General features: G+C 38.1%; 1 protein-coding gene across 1 annotated transcript in view; it reads right to left on the minus strand.

Annotated features, from left to right (window-relative positions):
• FLT3 (fms related receptor tyrosine kinase 3) overlaps positions 1–23,609 on the minus strand; it is a 59,542-nt gene that overhangs the window by 28,399 nt on the left and 7,534 nt on the right. The window contains exons 2-9 of the mRNA XM_036018352.1: positions 19,172–19,293; positions 11,354–11,559; positions 9,041–9,156; positions 4,673–4,802; positions 1,940–2,067; positions 1,482–1,621; positions 1,233–1,386; positions 248–416 (exon numbers count right to left, since the gene is read on the minus strand). Coding sequence (XP_035874245.1) covers positions 248–416; positions 1,233–1,386; positions 1,482–1,621; positions 1,940–2,067; positions 4,673–4,802; positions 9,041–9,156; positions 11,354–11,559; positions 19,172–19,293 — 1,165 coding nt within the window. The remainder of the gene's footprint in view (positions 1–247; positions 417–1,232; positions 1,387–1,481; positions 1,622–1,939; positions 2,068–4,672; positions 4,803–9,040; positions 9,157–11,353; positions 11,560–19,171; positions 19,294–23,609) is intronic.

Below are 23,609 nucleotides of genomic sequence, written 5' to 3' on the forward strand. Positions count from 1 at the left end.
CAATCTGGTGACTCAGAAAACACCACAGAACCTTGCTCAAACTAACAGGATTCTTTCCGTTTTTCAGGTGGTGGTTACAGTATCTGAACTGATTATAAAACTCTCTCTTACTGTGTCCTCACATCTGCTGTCTCCAGTGTCAACTCAATAATACACGAACTCATAACACAAAGTTACTCCTCTGTTAGGGCAACGAGGAGAGCTGTGCTAAGATGATGCCGAGACCTGGAGCTCTGTGTTGTCTCACCTGTATCCATCATCAAGGCTACTCTGTTCACAAGGAAATGATTTTTGAGAGAAGGTCCATGTACATCTGATTTGTGGGTATGCTTTAAACCTGACAGAAAAACAAAACTTTTCATGCTGGTCAATTTCATAATCTTCATTGGTTTTGGAAGCATTTATAAATCCCTTTTCTGTTAAAAAAAAAGCATTTATAAATTAGGTGAGATCCATATGAAAATATATTGAGACAATGAATACATTGTTATTTATCATTTTTAATGCAAGAAAACTCTTTGCAGACAATTTCTAAGGGTTGAAAGGTCGTGTACATGACAGCTGGCCATGTACAGAGTAGGGGTCCTCAGACAGACTGGCTCTCTCAGTGACACATGTCATGTAAAGTAACCTCAGGGCACAAGAAAAAGAACAAAAGAACAATCTATAGCCAGCACTACTCACAAGGCTTCCTTGTGGAACACTTCCTTATCAGTGTGATAAGAGAATCACTTCACATCTTAGCATTTAACAAATCTGAAATTACTTAAGGCATGATTATTTTCAAATCCTCCTTAGTCTACCCAAATTTCAAAGCATGTAGGTGCTTGTCTAGATCTCTCAGCCACTGTCCACTGTCCTCTCAGTTCTTAGAACAAGCATGTATTAACAGCCCATTTTGTGTCAGGCTCTCTGCCATGTTCTGGGACTACAAGGACAGAATTACTCCTGTCCTTAAGAAACTTACAGTCTACTGGAAGACAAAACTCCACAAACAGATGATCACATTACAATGGAGTAAGTATGAAGACAGTGACATTCAAGAGAGCTCAGTTTAACTGGAAAAGGAAGGCAGTGGGCAGCTTACGTTTGCAAAGCTATTCTGATTCAGTGTCTTTATCAGCTTTTGACACTAACATTATATTGAAATCCGAATTTGCAGCACGTACCTCACAGTCCACACTAAAGCAACTAAAAATAAGAATAAAGATTGCGTGAGCAGCCTGCATTACCTACGATGGTGACCAACGCTGACTGACTGGGATGCTGGGAGGAGGAACAAGTGTAGTATCCAGTGTCGTTTCTTCGCACTGATGACACAAAAGCAAACAGAATCCGTATCATAGTTCTGTTTGTGGAATAGGTGCTCATCTCAAAGTAGCTGCCCTAGGTTTTAATAAAACAAAATGAATTTAATGATTTCAACTGGGACTATCAGTTTGCTGTTTCTGCATTTTCAGAATGCAAACACATCATATTACCTCCTCCAGGGCTTTATTTTCTAATTTCCACTTGAGCCCGAATCTATGGTTTACATGAACAGCTTTGCACCTTATCCACAAGGGCTCCCCCACTTTAAGAAATAATTGTGGCAGTGTGGTCTGGGGAGTCTGATTTAGGTCTACAAGACAAAAGCATTCCAAGTAAGAAAAAAAGTGATTTGTCTTCATCACACAATATATACCGAGCATTCTGAAGAGCTAAGATTTTGATGTCATCACAAATGTTATGAGCCTCTTATTATGTTATTAATCTTAAAAATCTTTCATTTTTTGTTAAATCTTGTAGCACTTACAGATCCATAATATTGCATTTAAACTGGTATAAAGGTACCATAGAATTTCTGAAGTTGAATGATCACCTAAATGTTTATGGTTAGTCTCAGGTTGTTTCTAAGGAATAGTCACTAAAAAAAGAAATACATAACATTATGTCTTACCTATGGTGAACAGCTTGGTACATTCCTGGCCCAGCTCATTTCTTGCACAACACCTTATGTCTGTTCCAAACAACTCATGAAGTATGCTTTTCTCCTTTGTAACAACAGCTGAACTTTCTCCTTTACAACTACAATTAGAAAATAAATGTCATTTGACTAAATATGCTTTCAAATTACAAATGAATGTTCAGAAGAACATAGTTACAGGTTCTAGAGCTTGTTTTACTAAGAGTTTTGTCTAGGGTTTTATCAAGAGCCTGCCTAAAAGTGCAAAGAAGGGAGAAGGTCAAAAGGCAAACAAAAGCCCACATCTGTGATTTCAGCAGAGTCCATAAGGAACTAGCTACTCATTATCTCAAGAATTAGAATAACACTAGAGAGAATTACATAATAAAAGTTTCTGTGTGTGTGTGTGTGTGTGTGTGTGTGTGTTTGGTGACTCCTTCCTTGTTGTTTAAAGAGAAAAAAAGAATTGAGAAAGAGGACAGAAGTGAGGGGGAGGAAGAGAGAGAAAAGGAAAGCATGATGAAGTTTATAATACAGCTTAACAAGGTAGGTGTCTTTTCTTTGAAGCATGGAAGGGGACAAAGCAGTGAGAGTAGCAAAGTCTTCAGTTCCCAGAGCTGACCGGGGAGGGCCAGGTATCCCTCCAGAGGGATGCTGTCAGCCCTCAGTCCCATCTCAGGATTTAGCAAGCCCTTCCCTCTCCCCCAGCAGAAGATGGACTTTGGTTCCTCCTCAGAGCTTCCCTAACTTTGACCTTTCCCAAAACAGATCCAGCTTTTGGAGTCTAGTTATTGTCACTTCTCCCCTCTTTATCACTTTAGTCAGAGGTATTCTTTTCTTCATTTGTGCATCAATCCTTGAGAGCTTTTTTTTTTTCTTATTATAATGAGGCAGGAAGGTAAGAAGCTAGGAAAATTCCTTAGCAAGTGGAATGGGGAAACAGAGATGGAAAGCTGAACAAACTGGCTGAGCAATTTACAGCCAGATAATAAATCACAAGGTCTTCTCTTGCCTAACCAAGGACACTTAGGAGCATATGGTTACGCATTCCAGAGCGTGCTGGGGCAGACCCGCCCCAATCCCAGTCCCTCTAGGGTGACATTCTTTGATGGTGAAACTGACCAGAGAATGACCCTGACCCCTCTATACACTTATTTTGATCAACAGCACATAGAAGGACACACCTGGAAAGCTGATGAATATTCTATTGAGATCCTCCCCTGAGATTCCCCTAAAATTCCTGCCTTTAGAAAACAGATAAAATCCCTCAAGATAAAGGAAGCCTGTGAGTGCTGTCCATGCAGCACACCTGCACCTCCCCATTCCTTGGGCTTGTACATTCGCTGTCTTTCTCCTAAACTCCAAGGGTCCCCAAGAAACTTGCATCCAGGAGAGCAGCGGGCAGTGGCAGCTCGTCCCAGGCTAACTCTCTGAACCTGTCTCTATGGCCCATTTTCTCTGCCTTGTCAATGAGCTAAATTTAAGCAGCCTAGCCGTGGCTCACTTTCGTCACTGTAACTTTTACTTCTCGGTGAGTCCACACAGCCCTCAACCCCACAAGGCTCACTTTCCTATAATGTTTCCAGGGAGCTAAAGCAGAGCACCCCCTAGGTTCTCTGCTGTTGTTTCTTCTGTCCTAAGCCCATCCTTGTTTCACTGCCCCCAGCTTTCATAAACATACTCTCAGAATCACCTGGACAGGTGTTGTGAAATCCTTCCTGCACAAAGTCAAGGACACACATGCTCTAGGCTAGCCTGAGGCAGACCCATCCCAGGCCAGTCTGTTTCTAGGGACAATAAGACAACAATAGTTGGATTCACTGTAGGAATTTTGGAAAATTTAGGGGGAAAAATAAAAGAGTTTTAAATTACCTAGATTTTGGTGTGCAGCTCTCTAATTTTGTCATCGTGGTGGTGGTAGTCTATGCACACAGTACATGTATATCTACAGGTAACCTCTTTTTCTTTCCCATCGAAAATTTGGAATCACATGCATGTCCTTTAATAACCTGATTTCTTTTTCTCCTCTTTAGTCCCATTTTTAAATAAAAATTGTTCCGCAAATTTTAATTAGTTCATATTGCATGAATTCTTACTTTGTGAAAACTTAGCTAGGGCACATTCAAAAAACAAAAGTAAACAGTTATATGGAACTTACTATCTGCTAGGCTCTGTTCTTTGTGTTTCAAAAACTTCAATTCATTTATCCACCATAGAAATCTTACAAGGCAAGTACCACTACCATCCCCATTCTTCAAGGCCATGCAGGTAGTAAGCAAACTAGGGTTCAAACTCAGGCTAGATTCTAAGTCCTTAAACAACCGTATTCAACTATTCTTCCAAAATGAAAAGAATAATCACAAATTAAGCATTTACTCACAGGTAAGTTCTTACTTATAGGGAACAATACACTAAAATCCCTATGTTTCTTTTTCTCTAACCAGATACTCAGGGAGCTAACAACCCTAAAACTTAAAAGGGCTTCTATGTCCAGGGAGGACCCTGCAGTTGAGTGACCGGACCCAGGAGCATTTTGAAAGGCCTCCTGGCTAAAGCAGCACCTCCCATCCTCCCTGGAAAGTCCACACTAATCATTGATTAGGGGGCCAAAGTTTCCTGTTAACATGGTGACAGATTTAACTGTGCATCCAGTATGATGTCAACTGTTTTAGAAAAATACCAAACAAGTAAAGAAATCTTAGCAGTTATCTCTATTACATGTCATACCTTTCACTCTGTGAATTGCAAAACACCCATTTCACAGTTGGTTCCGGAATGCTCTCAGACACACAGATCAGGGCATCCTGATTTTCCATTTTTCTAAAGTATGGTCTCCTTAATGTGTAAAGCTGTGTATCTAAAGCATCACAAATTATTAACATTTTAATATTTTAAAAATAATTATCTTAGCAGCCCCCTCAGAAAAATTCTACATCATTAAGAAAAGCTAGTGTTTTATATCATAGCAGTGTCTTCTGCTCCACTCTAAATATATATATAATAATATAACCCCTTCTGACCAACATAATAAATTTAACTCTGGCTGACATGCCAACTTTAGCATTTATACTCTTAGCCAGTTTCTTTGGGCACTTCATAAATCCACAGACAACTAAAGACAAATGGGGTGAAGCCATGTGAAAATACAAATATTGACACAATAGGTAAAAGAAAACTGGAAATAACATGAAGTTTAAAACCCATACTTTTATGGTTGAAGACCCAACTGTTTTCAAATAATTTTATCTAGATTTAGGCAGAAATATATGGCTTTAGAAATACAAATGTATAATAGGATAGAGTTAGAATGGGAACTGAGTAATACTGAGTGTTAACTATAATTGAAAAATAAAATTAAAAATAAAAAGAACTGGAACTGAATTGAGAGTACAAACTGGCCTCCCGTTGGCACTGGACCACTACACCTTCGCCCCCCTCCCCACTCCCCATCTGCCGCTCTCGCAATGCCAAATATATAAACTTTCTTTTCGCTTCTCCTCGGGCCCCTCCAGGGAGAGGAGTTTACTATCTCCCTGAATAGATCCTTCCATTTTTCAACAAACCTTTTTTTAAAAGAAAGTTTCCCTATGCTAAATTCCAATCTCCCATCTTTAAATTTTATCTTAAAGTACTTCATATTTTATGCATATGTGTGTTTGTATGTGTATGCATATATATACACAAAAGAATATATGAAATATGAGTTTTGGAGCCTAATAATAAAAACTAATACCCATGGACCCATACCCAGGTCAATATCCAGAATACTAATAAGCCCCTTTGAATCAACTTTTGTACTTTTTCCCCTCTTTCAACCCTAGGTAACCTTTATCCTAAATTTTGTTTATCATTCCCATGCTTTTAAAAATGTTTTCACTGCTTTGGCTGGGTGGCTCAGTTGGTTGGAGCATTGCCTCATACACCAAAAAAATTACAGGTTCGATCCCTGGTGGGGACACATACAGGAAGTAGCCAATTGATATTTCTCCCTCTCTCTCTCTCTCTCTCTTTCCCAAATGAGTGGGCATGTCCTTGGGTAAGGGTTAAAAAAATGTTTTCAACACATAGGCATGTAGCCATAAAAATATATTAGTTTCGTTTGTTTGTTTTTGAGCTTCCACAGAAAGTTCACTCAATATGTAGTCTTGCACAACTTCCTTTTTTATCCACTCTTATGTTTTTAGTTCATACATTGTACTTCATTTTTTTTACTACTACATAGTATTCTATCAGCGAATATATCATAGTCTATGACTCCATTTTTTTGCAGTGGATATTTGGGTAGTTTCCAGTTTTTCATATTACCACCAATGGTGCTATGAACATTTTGTACATTCCTCCTGAGGCAGTGTGTAAGCTTCTTTAGTAATACACCTAGGAGTAGAACTCCTGGTTTATATGGTTTATATGGTTCAGTTTTACACATAATAACAATGTTTTCCAAAGTGCTCATACTAATTTCCACTTACATCTCAGGACATGAGATTGACTAGTGTTCCCGATACTCACCAAGACTTCTGAATTCTCAACAATCTAGTGAGTATAAAATGATACCTCGTCATGGTAATAATTTGCACTTTTTGATTATTAATTTAACATATTTTCTGACCATTTCGTTTTCAGGTTCTGAAAAAGAAATCACCACTCATGTCTTTTGTTCATTTTTCTGTTTTTTCTTATTGATGTATAGGAGTTCTCTATCTATTCTGACTATTAATCCTTTGTTGATTACATGTTGCAAATATTCCATTTTCTATTGGTTTTTATGTTTTCTCCCTGTAATTTCTGACCATTGACCCCAATTCACCCTTCTAGAGCAAATTTTTTAAAGTGTAGGAAACTACACTTTAAAAAATCAGAAGACATGGGGCTTCTACATGTAAATCTTTCATGCATTCAAAATTAGAAACCAACCATTTCACAAGTTATAGAAATGCTGTATACCTGAAACTAGTATAATATTAAATGTCAACTGGAACTGAAAAATTTAAAAATATATAATTGCTACGAAAAGAAAAACAAAATTAGAAACCATCCAAGGAACTCTAACTAGTTAGACCAGGTGTCCTGAGTCACATGTCTGAGAATTCCCTCGGCGTCCTCACACGCCGCCCATCTCCCCCTCTCCTCAGAAACACTCCCTCCTCTCCATTAACTGCTGCCAGTTCCTTCTGCTGCTCCTAACTTCAGGAATTCCAAGTTCTCCACTATCCTGGTCGCTGTTTCATCAATATTCATCTGGGGGAAAAATGGAGAACTGAAAATAATAATCTTCTACTAATTTCCTTAACCTAGACAGTAGATTTTTATGAACACTGCCAAGGCTCAGATTTCCTTTTTACCGACCATGCCATGCTGGCAGTTAACACAGAACCTGTGGTTCACGAAACCCTCTTTTCTTTTTCACACTGACTGTTGCCAAGTCTCACCTGGTTCTTTTGAACCTTGCCACTCAGGTGAATGCTAAAAACAGATTACAATGTATTTGGATGGCTGTTAAAATTTTCATAAATCTTAAGTGAAAAGAAGATATTTGAAGTATAACTGAGACACAGCAGATGCCCACTTACCTTAAACAAATTCAAATATTAACACTGAGAGAGAGAATGAAAACAAGCAAGAAATCTCTCATTTTCTTTCATCTGGAGGCACACGGAGTCACTGTCCCACAGAAGGGGGTCAGGGATTGGGGAGGGAACAGAGAACAAGACCAAACTCAAAGAGCAACAGAAGGTAGTTCTTGTCTTTTGAGCTTTTAAGGCTCTGATTCCATAAATCTCAGAGTAGTGGAAGGGCTTTTCAGAACAAATATGGCTAATTTTGACTTAACCTAATTTTTGCCTTACAGGATAACTTTAGAGCCAACAGCCCATCCCTAATGCCAGTAACATGACACTTCTGGGAACCCAAAGTGCTGTTGCAGTCAGCAGCTTTGACTGCAAGCCCTGTGCAGCGTGGTGCAGGAAGTACAGCCTGGCTAAACTCAGCTCTAACTGTGCCCTTCATCACACCTCTCTGTGTGTCCATTCTCTCTCCTACGTGTAGGCGGGATCACTGTGGGGATGGAGAGGGTACGTGCAGAACACTGTCACAGAGGCTGATCCTGAGCCTCAGCACATCTGCGGGCTGGACTCATGCGGACCACACCTGGGCTTGGTGCCTTCTAGTCACTGACAAGGAAGAGGGGGCCCTAACAAGTCCTACCAATATGTACCAGGGATCTTCACTTACTGTGGCACAGACTCAGAATTTTGGGATGCCTGCCCTGGCCCCTAAGAGCAGTAGGACCTATGGGAATGCACCTGCCTCTAGTGCTGTCTGTCACGGGAAGTAAGCGTCAGTGTGTGTACCGTGCAACTGCGCGCTTACTAGGCTGGTACGCAATTAAGAGGAAACGAGAAGGCAGAAGACATACACAGGTAATGATTCTGCCACACAGTTACCTCTCTGGTTAAGAACATTTAGATTATTCCTTACAGTTTGCAGAGTGATTGGGTATTTGTATACATACAGCAGCCACTTGCTAGATTCAGCATTTTAAATTAAAATTTTAATTTATTCACGTTAAATAAAATTAAAACTTCGGTTCCTCAGTCACACTGGTCACATTTCAAGTGTTTGACAAACATGTGTGGCCAGTGACTACCATATTGGAAAGAGCAGGCGCAGTCTCAGAGACGATGGATTGCTCTAAGATCTTACAGTCTATGAGGCATGTATTTTTATCCCTTTTTTACAGGTATAGAAATTGAGGCTCAGGATGACTAAGTGACCTGCCAGAGGTGATAACAGCAGATCCAGAATAAGAACCCAGGTCTTCTGATTCCAAGATCAAAATGTTTTCCATTTCTTCCCTGTCAGCCATCTGTCACTGAAGAGAGGATGGCCTGGGTTTCTCAGAATGCTGACTCTGGTACTCCATGGGTCCTATCAGAGAGTCTCAATAGGTCATATGGATGATTGAATTGAATTCAATCAATTCAACCACACATTGAGGGAAACCTGTATATTGTGTGCAGAGCATCTAGGAAAAACTCATGAGTTCCACACAGTATCATCGTCTATGGTGGAGACCTAGTAGCGAGGTGCACTTACTTCTTATACTCACTGTAAACAATATAGTATAATTGGTCACAGCACCCTGAATATAAAGTAGGTATTCTCCAGCTTGTGTTTCTGTCATTTTCAAAATGAACATGGAAACAACGCCTCTGAAAAAGCAAGAAAGAGAACTGGTTATTTTGTAAAATGTGTGAAACTAAAAACAAAATATTTCATACTGAGTCAGAAGCCTGTCGGCTGTCTCCCACATTCTGCCTCTGACTGTGGTGCAGACTGCTGCTCTGTGGAGAACACAGCTTCTGTCCTGTGCCCAGCACTTAGCCGGGGCCCTGCTACTTTGATTTTGATTTTTAACCAGCCTCTCCCTTGAAAGTGAAGGACTTCCATTCCAGCACCTTCACCTCATGCTTTCCAAGCCCGTTGGAGGGAAATCTTCCATCCAAAACCACAAATGTGCAGGGTGCGCACCCACTGGCAGTGGCAAGCAGGCCATTCCCTTCAGTGACAAAACACCCTTCACAATCACACTGGCCCAGTCGCCTGGCCCCCAGACTCAGTTCCCATTTTCAGAACCAGACCACTGTGTAAGCAAGATACACTGAGAAAGACAGTCAGTGCCTCTCTAAATAAGAGAATTCAGCCAAAACCTGACACAAGACATTTTCCTATGAAGTAATAATGACACTGACATACCACATAGACATAAGGAGGAAGATGCCTCAATGTTTGTATTTTTAACTCTTCAGATATTCGGTAAAAATAAATTTGGCTGGCGGCATTCACTTCAAAGAAACAGCTTTGGTGTGTGTTTGGCAATACTCATTCTCATTAAAGGTCGAAGCATTTCTCTAGCAGTTTGTTAAGTAATGTTGGATTTAAATGGACACTTTCTGACATTTAGATCTTTACTACTCATAGTGTGGTCTTTCCCTAACTGAGTTTGCATCAGCTGGGGGTTGACAGAGACACCAAATAGTTCTCACTGGCATGAAATTTGATACCAAATAGTTCTCACTGGCATCAAATTTTAATAAGATTACCAGATCATTTCTTGAAGCCAAACTTCTTAATACAAGAGTGTTTTAGTTCAACCCAAAGATAAAGGTAACCAAAAAACAGAAGTAATACAGTCTCAAAAGAGGAAAAGAAAATGAATGTGTTCAAAGATTTAGAACCAGAATTCAGAATTATAGTCACTGTCCTGAAAATTACTTAAGAGTTTGCATGAACTTAAAGAAACAATAGAAATACTTGGAACAAGTCCACCACAGAGATGTCCCCCCATTATGTCATTTGAGTGTCATTTACTGTCATTTTGTTTTCGAAAGACGATATCTTTTCTACAGCTCTTGGGCACCAAAAGATCTCCCAGAATTAGAGAGAAAGGCAGTCTTAGAATGATTAACTGGACATTTAGATATCCGTGCCCCTTGCTTCCTGCCCCCATCTGATCTCAGCAAGAGGACAGGGACAGCAGGTAACAGCAACCAAGACAGCTAGACACAGGCTTGGATGTCAATGCACAAAGAGTGGCTAAGATATTTTTCTGGATCATGAGACCGATGTTCCTCACACAGAGATCAATTTCTTGCTAAAACATTTTGTGGATATCACATTTCCATTCTGTTCGTCATGCTGTGAGGCAAGAGATAAAACTAGATGTTCTTTTCCCAAGCATTTCCCAGAAAGAAGCTTCTTGCTACTTGAACTAGAATGCACTGAAAACTTTCCAACTTTTTTTATCTTTAAGATAATTAAAAACCAAGACACCTTAAAAATCCCAAATAGTCTTTTCACTATTCATTTTATATTTCACCAGCCTAGTCACTGCTTTGCCCTAGCTTATAGGCCCTAACTATACTTACCTATATATCTATGTACAATTTTTTAAATTAATAGACTTGTTTAGAGCACTGTTAGATTTACAGAAAAATTGAGCAGAGAGTACAGAGAAATTCCACATACATCCTTCTGCCTACCAACTCCCCGCACCCCCCTCCCCCAGTTTCCTTATTATTAACATCTTGGTAGGTGTAGTATATTTGCTACAGTTGATGATCCATTATTTACATAACTAAAGTTCATAGTTTACATTAGGCTTCACTCTTTGTGTTGTACATCTTAGGGTTTGTACAAATATATATAATATATTTATAACAAATATATAATGCCATACATCCATGCCCTAACTATATTTTTAGTTCATTATTTCACTGGAGATAAGGGTTATAGTAGGTATGTACAGAAATTTACAAATAAACTCTAAATGAAGCAAAAACTATTTTTATGTCAAAAAAGTGTTCTGCCATAAATCCTTATGGTTGCACATCCACACCCCTCCCTTACCTGTTTTGTAAATCAAAGCGTGGTTGGCAATTCAGGGAGCTGCGTTTAAAGACCCAGAGACAGGAAATGTTCCCTGGGGTGGTGACCAGCACTTGCAGTGTGATGGACGCAGACTTGTCTACTTCTACAGCAGCTGCTTCATAGACTGCCTCCTCCGCACTCGCAGGCCTCAAGGCACAGCCAAGGTCTTCTGGAGGTTCTGATGCCTGTGTTACAGACGAAACACTGATCGGTCGCCTCTACCAACTGGGGACCTGCCCTGAAACACAGGCATGTGCCCTGACCGGAACTGAACCGGCAACCTTTCAGTTCCCAGGCCAGTGTTCAACCCACTCAGCCACACCAGAAAGGGCACAAGTGCATGTTGAATGCAGCCTCTTACTTGAAACCTTTGCCAAATATTGATACATACATGTCGATATGCTGCAATAACACCCCTTGAGAACATATCACTGACTGAAAATTCCATTAATTATAATTCTGCCCATAGGCTCACTGCCACCACCACACTTGTTGTCTGCTTCAAAAAATTGAGGTATACTGAGAGGAGGATGGGGTAGCAGCTTCTGCTTCTGGAACCCTCACCCCCACCCTCTAACATGTAGTACGTGTCATGCACACACATAGACTAAAGCTTCTTCAGGTGATGAGCAAGGTAGCTCTTCTGCTATTGGTCACGAACCATGTTTCTGGTTTTATTTGTTCACTTATTCAGTAGTATCAGATAAGTTCATGTAATTAATATCTGGTAAGTGCTCAACCACCTGCCAGGCACTCTATGAAACCAGAAAGAAAAGATACTGATCTTGTCCTTAAAGAGTTTTTTTTTTTCTAAGATTTTATTCATCTAGTTTTAGAGAGGGGCGAAGGGAGGGAGAAAGAAAGGGAGAGAAACATTGAAGTGAGAGAGAAACATGGATCAGTTGCCTCTCAAACACACCCTAATGGGGAACCAAACCTGCAACCCAACCATGTGCCCTGACTGGGAATTGAACCAGTGACCTTTTGCTTTGCAGAATGATGCTCAACCAACTGAGCCACACTAGCCAGGGCCTTAAAGATTTTTGAGTCTACTAATAAACTGAAGTAAAACTGAAATAGAATGCCAACCATAAAAAGGTACCGACTACTTTAAAAGGTAAAATTAAGTGCTCTGAGAATTCAGCGGACGGATAGGTAGCTTCCAAGCTGGGGTGGTAGGCATGCCTCACTGAAGTCCAGCAATGGAGCTAAATCTTAAAAGATGGGCATTGAATAAAATTTTTAAAAACCTGATGTACTTGAAGAAAGTATTTGCAATATATATTACAAATAAAGGACAAATACCCCTAATATATAAATACATTTTAAAAATTGAGTGACACAGGACAAAAAAACAGTAGAAAAATGGGAAAATGAAATGAATAGACAGTTCACACACAAAATATAAAGAACAGTCTTTTAACATATGAAAAAATGCTCAGCCATGCTTATAATTAGAGAAATATAAATTAAAACAACACTGAACTATCGCTTCTCATCTATCAGACTGGCACAGATTTTAAAGTAGGACAATGCATTCTGTTGGTGAGGTTGTGAGGAAACGGTTACTTTCATACATTGCTGGAGGATTACAAACTGGTACAACCCTTCTAGAGGGGAATTTGGCAGTACCTGATAAAACTATATGTGTACTCACTATTTGAACCAGCAATCCCACTTCTAGAAATATACCTCCAACAATTAACTATAGTGTCACTTGTAACTGTACAATATTAGAAACACCCTAAATGCTCATACATAGGAGAGTGGTCCAATAAACTATGGTACACTCATACAATGGGAACCTACAGAGCTGTAATGAAGAAAAAGAATGGTCTCTGCGTGCTGATATGAAGCAATTTCCTGGATATACTGTAAAGTAAAGAAGCTAAGGACAAAAAGTATCTACTTTCAAGTATGCTACACTTCATACAAAAAAGAAGGGGATATAAGAAAATACACATGCATCTGCTTAATTGTGCACAAGAAATACAGTAATAACAATAAAATTCTAAAGGAATTAGTTAAGTACAGGAGGTAACTAGAAAAAAGATAGAAACTTGGTGATAAAGATGGGGAGAGGGATACATCTCTGAGTATACCTTTTTATATTGCTTTGTTTTTAGAACCATAATCATGTTTCATATACTTATAAAAATAATAGTTAACACCAACCAGGATATGAGAGGAACTCAGAATGGAACACAAACCAAATGAATTTAATGTGTAACAAATAAATAATAACATAGCCATAGTGAAGGGGGTAGGAGAGTAAAGAATTAACCTAGGGAACTTTGGAAAATAACAATTTGGATACAATAAGGTTAAAGACAAAAATAACTGAAACACAAATACAGTATTCTAATTAGGATGCCTGCTTCTCATTAGGATGTGGATTAACAATTCTGAAACTACTTTATGTATATGCTTGGGTTGAATACATAAGTAAGTATTATACATAGTGAGAGCTAGGTTTCTTACTGTCCAAGAGAAATATAATTAAGGAAAGAGGGAAAGCTGTAATGAACACTGGTGCCAAATTAAAATCAGAGTTATCAGCCTGACCTATGGTGATAGATGGAGAGATAGATAATAGATAGATGATTGATAGATAGACAGACAGACAGAATTAACACACAGATAGATGCAGGCACGATAGAGATAAATATTAATATAGTATGTGTGGGGTTAGTATACATACATACATTTCCTAGCTCTGCCAGCTGAGAGGGATTAGAAGCAATGACATCCCAGTAGCAATGAGTACTTCCAGCTCTCAGATCTTGGTTTCTAAATACTGTCCTCCAAGAAACCAGTGCTCCTTGGAGAAGTAGTTAACTCCAGGGCCGAGGCCAGAAAAGTACAAGGTGAGCCTCAAGTATGTTGTAGTGCTGAAATGTAAGGAAGCGCTTGAAAAAAGAAGAGGACATGCTGAAGGGACATGGGCCACCCTGAAGTAGGTCTCAATGGCCATATGCGGGGCCATTTGTACAACAGAACAAAAATGACAGTTTGGGGTTAGCGCCCATAGAATAAAATAAATATCCATATGAGTCCATACTGATATAACTAAATAATTGAATAAATAAAAAAAACAGAGAAGGGATAGCTCTTCCTCACAGAAAAATGCCAATTAATACATGTAGAGGGAATGGGGGGGGGGGAATCACCCTTAGGCAAACATCACAGTAGTAATTGTAGACAAAGTCCATCAGTGGTAGCTAAAATCAGCAGGTAAAAATTGGAGGAGAAAAAGGATATTTGTGTCTCCCCTCAAATATCTGTTAATTACCAAAAAAGTAACTTCACAGTAGAGAAACCCAGCACACAGCATCTTAATCTTCAAACAAAAATTAAAAATGATGAAAATATTCAGATTTTAAACAACTATTAGGTAGATTGTGGGAATAGTAACAGCGTCTTATTTTGGGTACGGGATATACTGGTAACATAGCCAAGGATGTTTACATGGGCAAGTTTTGTCTACTAAAGAGTGTTTGGTTATTCAAAACACCGTTGGACTATAATGTTTCCAGAAAGATGTCTCACCTGAGAACTGTGAACTGTGGAATAAATAGAAACCCCTTTTTTAAAAAAAAAGTGAGTAGAGGGAAGAAAATAATAAAGAGCAGAGCAGAAATAAATGAAATAGAGTCTAAAAAACCAAAAGATCAATGAATGCAAAAGCTGGTTCTTTGAAAAGATAGACAAGATTGACACACTTTTAACCAGATTCATCAAGAAAAAAAGGGAAAGAATCTAAATAAATAAAATCAAAATTGAAAGGGAGAAATAACTGATGCCAGAGAAATACAAAGAATTGTAAGAAAATATTATGAACAATTATATGCCAACAAACTGGACATCCTGGATGAAATGGAATTTTAGTCTTCCAAAATGAAGTAAGGAAGAATCAGGGAATCTGAATAGGCAGATAATACCTAGTGATATGGAAACGGTAATCGAAAAACTCAAGAAACAGAAGCCCAGACAGGTTGGCTTCACAGGTAAATTTTACCAAACATTCTGAGAAGAACTAACACTTTTCCTTCTCAAACTATTCATAAAATTCAAGAGGAGGGAAGGCTACCAAACTCATTTACATGATCTTAATTCCAAAACTAGACAAAGACACTACAAAGAAAGAAAATTATATGTCAATATCCCTGATGAATATAGATGCTAAAGGCCTCAACAAAATATTAGCAAACCAAATACAGCAATGCATCAAAAAGATCATGAGCCATGATCATGTGGGATTTATTCTGGGAATTCAAGATTGGTACAACATCAGCTACATACTACCCAAACATGTCCATACTACCCAAAGCAATCAAAAGATTCAATGCAATTCCTATCAAGACTCTAATGACATATTTCACAGAACTAGAGCAAATATTTCAAAAATTTATATGGAATCTCAAAAGGCCCCACATAGCAATAGCAATCCTGAGAAAGAAGAACAAAGTTGGAGGAATCATGCTAACTGTACTATAAGGCCATAGTAATCAAAACAGCATGGTACTGGCATAAAAACAGATACATCAATCAAGGGAACAGAATAGAGAGCCCAGAAATAAACCCACACCTTCATAGTCAATTAATATTTGACAGAGGAAGCAAGCACATACAATGGACTGAAGACAGTTTATTCAATAAATGGTGTTGGGGAAATTGGACAGATACGTGCAGAAAAGTGACACTGGGCCACCTTCTTACAACACAATCAGAAATAAATTCAAAATGGGTCAAAGATGTAAATGTTAGACCCCAAATCATAAAAATCATAGAAGAAAACATAGGCAGCAAAATCTTGGACATTGCTTATAGCAATTTTTTATCAGAGCAATTTCCCCAGGCAAGGAAACAAAAGAAAAAATAAACAAATAGAACTACATCAAACTAAAAAATTTTTGCACAGCAAAGGAAATCATCAACAAAATAAAAAGACAACCCAGAGAATGGGAGAACATATTCACCAATATATCTGATAAGATGTTAATATCCAAAATGTATAAAGTACTTATAAAACTCAACACCAAAAAACTCCCCTAACAATCCAATTAAAAAATGGGCAAAGGACTTGAATAGAGGCCGTTCTTCTCCAAGGAGGACATACAGAGAGCCAATAGAAATATGAGAAGATGTTCAATGTCACTAATCATCAAAGAAATGCAAATTAAAACCACAATGAGATACCACCTCACAACTGTTAGAATGGTTATCATCAATCAATCAACAAACAAGTGCTGGTAAGGATGTGGAGAAAGGGGAACCTTTTTTCACTGTTTGTGGGAATGCAGACTGGTGTAACCACTGTGGAAAGCACTAGGGAGATATCTCAAAAAATTAAAAATGGATCTGTCTTTGACCCAGAGATTCCACTTTTGGGAATATATCCAAAAGAACCTCAAACACTAATTTGAAAGAACATAAGCACCACATGTTCATTGCAGCATTATTTACAATTGCCAAGATACAGAAGCAGCCCAAGTGTCTATCAGTAGAAGAATGCATAAAACAACTATGGGACATTACCACAATGGAATACTACTCAGCCATGAAAAAGGAGAAAATTTTACCCTTTGCAACAGCATGGACGGCCCTGAAGAACATAATGCCAAGTGAAACAAGCCAGTCACAGAAAAACAAATGATATACTATTTCACTCATATGAACAAACTGAACAAATTGAACAATCTAATGAACAAACTGAACTAGCAAGGAAAATGGAGATAGATTCATAGATGGAGAGCGGGATGACAGCTAGTGGTGGGGTAGAAGGTAGAGGGTGAGGTGTGGAGGGATTAAGCAAAAAGGAAAAAGGACTCATGGACACGGGCAACAGTGTGGTGATTGCTGGGGGGAAGAGGGAATAAGGAAACTAAATGGTAATGGAAAAAATACAATAAAGATTAAATAAATAAATAAATGCAAAGCTATAGACACCCTAGGACATTCCACTCCACATTGAAGTGGAGAAATGGCCAAATGCAGCAGCTTCAGCTTCAAGGAAATGAACATGCATGATGAGGAACGTTCATCTTTGCCACAGTTAGAATTCCTATGGTTGTTTAATGTTGTTTAAGAACTACTGGGTCTCAATATAATCCTGAATATTGCATAAAAATATAATTTATACTAGATGAAAAAAAATGCAGGACTTAATACTAGCAACCAAGACCAATCATCATTAATTTCTTTTAAGACTGTGTTTTAGCCCTGGCTAGCATGGCTCAGTGGATTGAGTGCCTGCCTGAGAACCAAAAGGCCACTGAACCAAAAGGCCACCAAACCAAAACAAAAGGTCGCCAATTCAATTCTAGTCATACCACATGCCTGGGTTGTAGGCCAGGTCCCTAGTTGGGAGTGTTCAAGAGGCAACCAATCAATGTTTCTCTCCCTCTCTTTCTCCCTCCCTTCTCCTCTCTCTGAAAATAAAATAAAAAGTTTACAAAAAAGACTGTGTTATAAGAAAACACTTAAATGTGTGCATTTATTTTCTGATGTTGAAAAGACACTAAAAGTTTAAAACACTATAGAAATAATATTAATTTTTGTCTGCACTGAAATGCTATGTATGCAAATAATGTTAATAAGTCACTGTGTTATGATACCAATAGTGATTTAAAAATTGAAATCAACCATGCTTCTGGCATAAAAAAAATCATAAAGTAGGTGTTTTTATTCATGTAGAATGTCATTAAAACCTATTTGACATTGATTCAAAAATTTTAGAATATTTCTAATATCTCTGATTGGGGGGCATATAGGTTATCGTATCATGTGATTACATGTTCACCTATGCAAAAGAAAATAGTGACTCTGTATTTGCATAAGTCCTTAACTGGAAATGTCCACAGAATTGACTAATTTAGGTTCACTTTTTATTGCACATAGGCTTCTAATATTCTCAGTTGTCTATCATTTAAGCTTCCTTTATTTGCATAAATACCTAGGTTATGTTAGATTAATAGTAAGAAGGAGAAGAGTAATGAAAACAGAGACTGGAATCTGAAGGAGCCAGAGCCAGATTATGGAGCAATTTGCACATTAATCTGAGGGAGGTCACTGACGGTCTGTACGGTCTGTACATGGGCAGTAGGAGACGGAGCTGTGCTTCAAGAAGAGTCTGACAGCTCATCTGAGATGACCTGTGAAAGGGAGAAGCCACGTAGGATATGACTGAGATTAAGATGGAGTTAATGAGGGCTTGAATTAGGGAAGTGACAGTGCGACTTAGAGAATCTGAGGTGACTAGATGAGAACGAGTGGAAAATGGATATTGACAAGGCTTGGTAACTGATCACATGTGAAAGCAAAGGACACTAGGTACTCCAAAGTATCACTAAGCCTTCAAGCCTGCAAACAAGACAGGGCCATACATAGAAATCAGTTAATACAAGAATGGGAGCGGATTTGGGGAAATAGGAGTGGAAGGAATTATGGAGGTGAATTTTAACAAGCAAATGGAAAATTTCTTTGTCTATATCCAGGAGATAGTTAGAATATGGAGACTCAGGCTTGAGAGAGAAATCTGGATTCTCTTTAAAAAGAAAGGGAAATTCCTGTTACTTATTGATGCTGAGCATCAGTGTCCTTCCTGAAACCAAACTGGAAGAGAACTTGACTTGATGGAATGGAATGCCAGGTAGCAGTGACTGTAGATGCTCATATGCACCAGATATGAGTACATAATATACTCAAATACATGTAAAGAAAGGCCTATATAGCCATTGTAGGTATCAATAGATTCCACAGAAAGTAGTTAAATTTATAATATTAATATTACTTTACCGTGGGATATGATGATGTTATCCCCACTGATGAATCTCTGTTCTTATGATTGATTAAAACACACTTGATCACAGGCAGATCTTGATTTGTAATAGTCTCAAATATCATTGCTGAAAAAACAACTGTAAAACAAAATAAAAATAATGATGTTGATACGTGCACACCTTAAAAAGAAAATTATGTACTTAGCTTGCAACAAAACGACACAACAAAAGGTAATCAAGGACAAGTGGCCAGCAGGAAAGTATGCAGGAAATACAATTTCAGAAGGGTGAGTCTTAACTCTACGTCAGGAGCAGAGGCACTTAGATCAGTGCTGTTCAGCAGAATGTTCTGCAGCAATGGAAATACTCTTTATCTGTGCTGTTCTAGGTGGTTGTCACTAGGTACATGTGAGTATTAAGCACTTGAAAAGAGACTGGTCAACTGAGGAGCTGATTGTGTACAAACCATTTCTTCTCCTTTACAGATGCTTGTTGATCTTTGTGCACTACAACTTTCAAGAGTATGTGCTTTTTTGAAACTCTATATTCATCTGCAGTATTAGATATTCAGTGGGCCTTTTCAATCTAGAAACTCATATCCTTCTCTTTAGAGAAGTTTCCTTTGAATTATTTCCTTGATTCCTTCTCTTTTACTTCCATTCTCCTATTATAGGGATGTTTTCCCCAAATAAGTGATGATCCTTGACAGTTTGCTCATGTATAATAATGCAGCACAAAATGATTGTGTAAGCTCAGTGTACATGGTGTGACCTGCTGCCTGATCTTCTCCCTACAGTTATCTTGAGGTTTTCTGAGGGGCTGGTCAGCTTCCCCAGAGAGGACCCTTCTCTCTCTTGCCTGCTGCCCACACTGTGGGAGCTGGTGCTGACAACTTAGACTCTTTTGGGGTCCTGCAGTGAAAATCAGGTTGCTTCTCAGCTTTCTCAACTCCACCTTATGATTCAGCTTTCTTCATGCACTTTAATGCTTTCAAAATTTTATTTTCTCCATCCCCATTATCTTTGTCATGTTATGTTTATGTCTTAATTTTTTTCTTTTACTATCATTTGAGTGAACTATTGGTAGACAGGAGGTAAGTGTATGTGTTCAGCCACCTTCGTACCTTGTAATCTGTTTTACAATCTCAGTATTTCAGCTATGGGAACTACATGTTAAGATACATTTACTGGTTTGTTTTAATCTGTCTTTATTATTTTATTCTTTGTTAAAGAATACACATTATACCAATATTAGTGGAACTAGAAGTAAAAATTTACTCTAAATCCTGATGTCCTAACAAATGAATCCTTTTCATTTCTCTAGAACCTTTCCTAATTTGTACATACTTTTCAATTAATTGTATTGATAGAGTAGAAATAATTTTATATTCTGACTTAAACACAATATAAGCATTTTTTATGATTCTATGTGTAATCGATTTGCATTCCTTTAGTGGATATAAAATGACCCAATTGTTCCCTTGTTTGCATTTGACTGTTTTCCCCTGCCTTTTAAAATACTGCACTAAGCCTTTCACTTTTAAAATATTATTTCCTTAGTATAAATTTCCAGAGGAGGAATAAGTGGATCAAGGACATAAATATATTTCAACGGTTCTTGGTATGCACTGCCTTCTTGTTTTCCAGGGGTGCTATACCATTTTATGTTGTGAATTGGAAGATGAGAAGGTAATTGTTTTATTTACAACCACATTAGCGTCTAGGCATTATGCATTTTTATTTCTTCTAAGAGAGCTCCTATTCTTTTAAAGGAAACTAAATGAGCATAACTGCAAGGGCAAGGGCAGAGAGAGGGGAGGGGAGGGGAGGGAAGGGAAGGGAAGGGAAGGGGGAGAGGAAGGAAGGAAGGATACTTTCCTACTTTATTCCCAAATATTATTCCCCCCTATGCTTTTTTAAAGTTGTATTCAGTATAACTGACATAGAATAAATTGAGCATATTTAAAGTGTGTAATTTGATAACTTCTGACATAAATACCCACGAACATATATATCTGTAAAACCATCACCAATCAAAATATTGAATCCAGACATCACCCCAAAAAGTTTCTGCATGCTTCTTTGTAATCCCTCTCTCCTACCCACCCTACACACCCATGCCCAAGCAATATCCCATCTCCTTTCAGTCACTACAGTTTTAACTTCTAGAATTTTGTACAGATGGAATCATACAATATGAACTCTTTTTTTTTTTTTGGAAGGAAGTCTGGCTTCTTTCACCGTTTCATTTTGTTTTGTTTTTGAGCTTGGCCCATATTGAATATAATCAGCATTGCATTCCTTTCAACTGTTGGTAGTAGTCTATTATTCAGATATAACACAATATTTTAACTCATTCATCTGTGGATAGAATTTGGATTGTTTCTATTTGGAAGATCTTATTAATAAAGCACTATGAACATCTGTATAAAAGTCTCGGTGTGGACATATGCTTTCATTCTTGAGTAAATACCAAGGAGTAGATACCTAAGTCATATGTGAGGTATCTGTAACTTTTTAAGAAAGTACCAAACTGTTCTCCAAAGAGGTTGTATCACTTTCTATTTCTACTAGTAGCTTCTAGTGGTGCAACATCCTCACCAACACTTGGTATAATGAGAATTTTTAATTTTAGCCATTCTAATAGGTGTATTATATCTCTTTGTCATCTTAATTTGCATTTTTCTACTAATGATGTGAAGTGTCCTTTCAGGTGATTACATGGCTTCCTATATATCCTTTCATAGTGTGTCTGTTCATATGTTTTACCCAAATCAAGTCCTTTTAAATTGGGTTATTTTCTTTTTAAAAAAATATCTTTTATTGATTATACTATTACAGTTGTCCCATTTTCCCCACTTGATTCCTCTCCGTCCTCCACACCCCTTCCCACCCTCATTCCCTCCCTTTAGTTCATGTCCATGGGTCCTATCTATACATTCTTTGGCTTCAATATTTCCTATACTTCTCTTAACTTCCCCTTTCTATCTTCTACCTACAATTTGTGCTACTTATTCTCTGTATCTTTTCCCCCTCTCACCCCCTCTCACTCCCCTGTTGATAACCCTCCATGTGATCTCCATTTCTGTGGTTCTGTTCCTGTTCTAGTTGTTTGCTTAGTTTGTTTTTGTTTTTCTTTTAGACTCAGTTGTTAATAACTGTGAGTTTGTTGTCATTTTACTGTTCATATTTTTATCTTCTTTTTCTTAGATAAATCCCTTTAACATTTCATATAATAAAGGCTGGGTGATGATGAACTCTTTTAACTTGACCTTATCTGGGAAGCACTTTATCTGCCCTTCCATTCTAAATGAAAGGTTTGCTAGATAGAGCAATCTGGGATGTAGGTCCTTGACTTCCATGACTTGGAACACTTCTTTCCAGCCCCTTTTTGCCTGCAAGATTTCTTTTGAGAAATCAGCTGACAGTCTTATGAGAACTCCTTTGTAGGTAACTGTCTCCTTTTCTCTTGCTGCATTTAAGATTCTCTCCTTCTCTTTAATCTTGGCTAATGTAATTATGATGTGCCTTGGTGTGTGTTTCCTTGGGTCCAACTTCTTTGAGACTCTCTGAGCTTCCTGGACTTCCTGGAAGTCTATTTCCTTTGCCAGACTGGGAAGTTCTCCTTCATTATTTGTTCAAATAAATTTTCAATTTCTTGTTCTTCCTCTTCTCTTCTGGCACCCCTATGATTCAGATGTTGGGACCTTTAAAGATGTCCTGGAGGTTCCTAAGCCTCTCCTCATTTTTTTGAGTTCTTATTTCTTTATTCTGTTCTGGTTGAATTTTTTTTCCTTCTTTCTGGTCCACACCATTGATTTGAGTCCCAGTTTCCTTACTCTCACCGTTGGTTCCCTGTAAATTTTCCTTTATTTTACTTAGCATAGCCTTCATTTTTCCATCTAATTTGCAACCATACTTAACCAATTCTGTGAGCATCCTGATTACCAGTGTTTTGAACTGTGCATCTGATAAGTTGGCTATCTCTTCATTGCTTAGTTAAATTTTTTGAAGCTTTGATTTGTTCTTTCATTTGGGCCATTTTTTTTTGTCTGGGCACGCCTGTTATATAGTAAGGGGCAGAGCCTTAGGTGTTCACCAGGACAGGACAACCCATGTTGCTGCACTGTGATGCTTAAATTGGGTTGTTTATTTTCTTATGATTGAGTTTTGAGAGTTCACCCCCCCCCCTAGTTTTGTTGAGACATTATCAACATGTAACATTGTATAAGGTTAAGGTATGTAAAATGTAAAATGTAATGATTTGGCATATGTATATTTGAGACATAGTTATGCAATAAGTTTAACATCCATCACCTCACATAGTTACAATTTTTTTCTTGTGATAAGAACTTTTAAGATCTACTCTTAGCAACTTTCAAATTTCATATAGTCACCATGTTGTACATTGCATGGTGAATTTTACCTGGTTTTTAACCTGGTTTTTGTATTCTG

The sequence above is a fragment of the Phyllostomus discolor genome, chromosome 2 (assembly GCF_004126475.2).
Source record: "Phyllostomus discolor isolate MPI-MPIP mPhyDis1 chromosome 2, mPhyDis1.pri.v3, whole genome shotgun sequence".
In the NCBI taxonomy this organism is placed as follows: Eukaryota; Metazoa; Chordata; class Mammalia; order Chiroptera; family Phyllostomidae; genus Phyllostomus; species Phyllostomus discolor.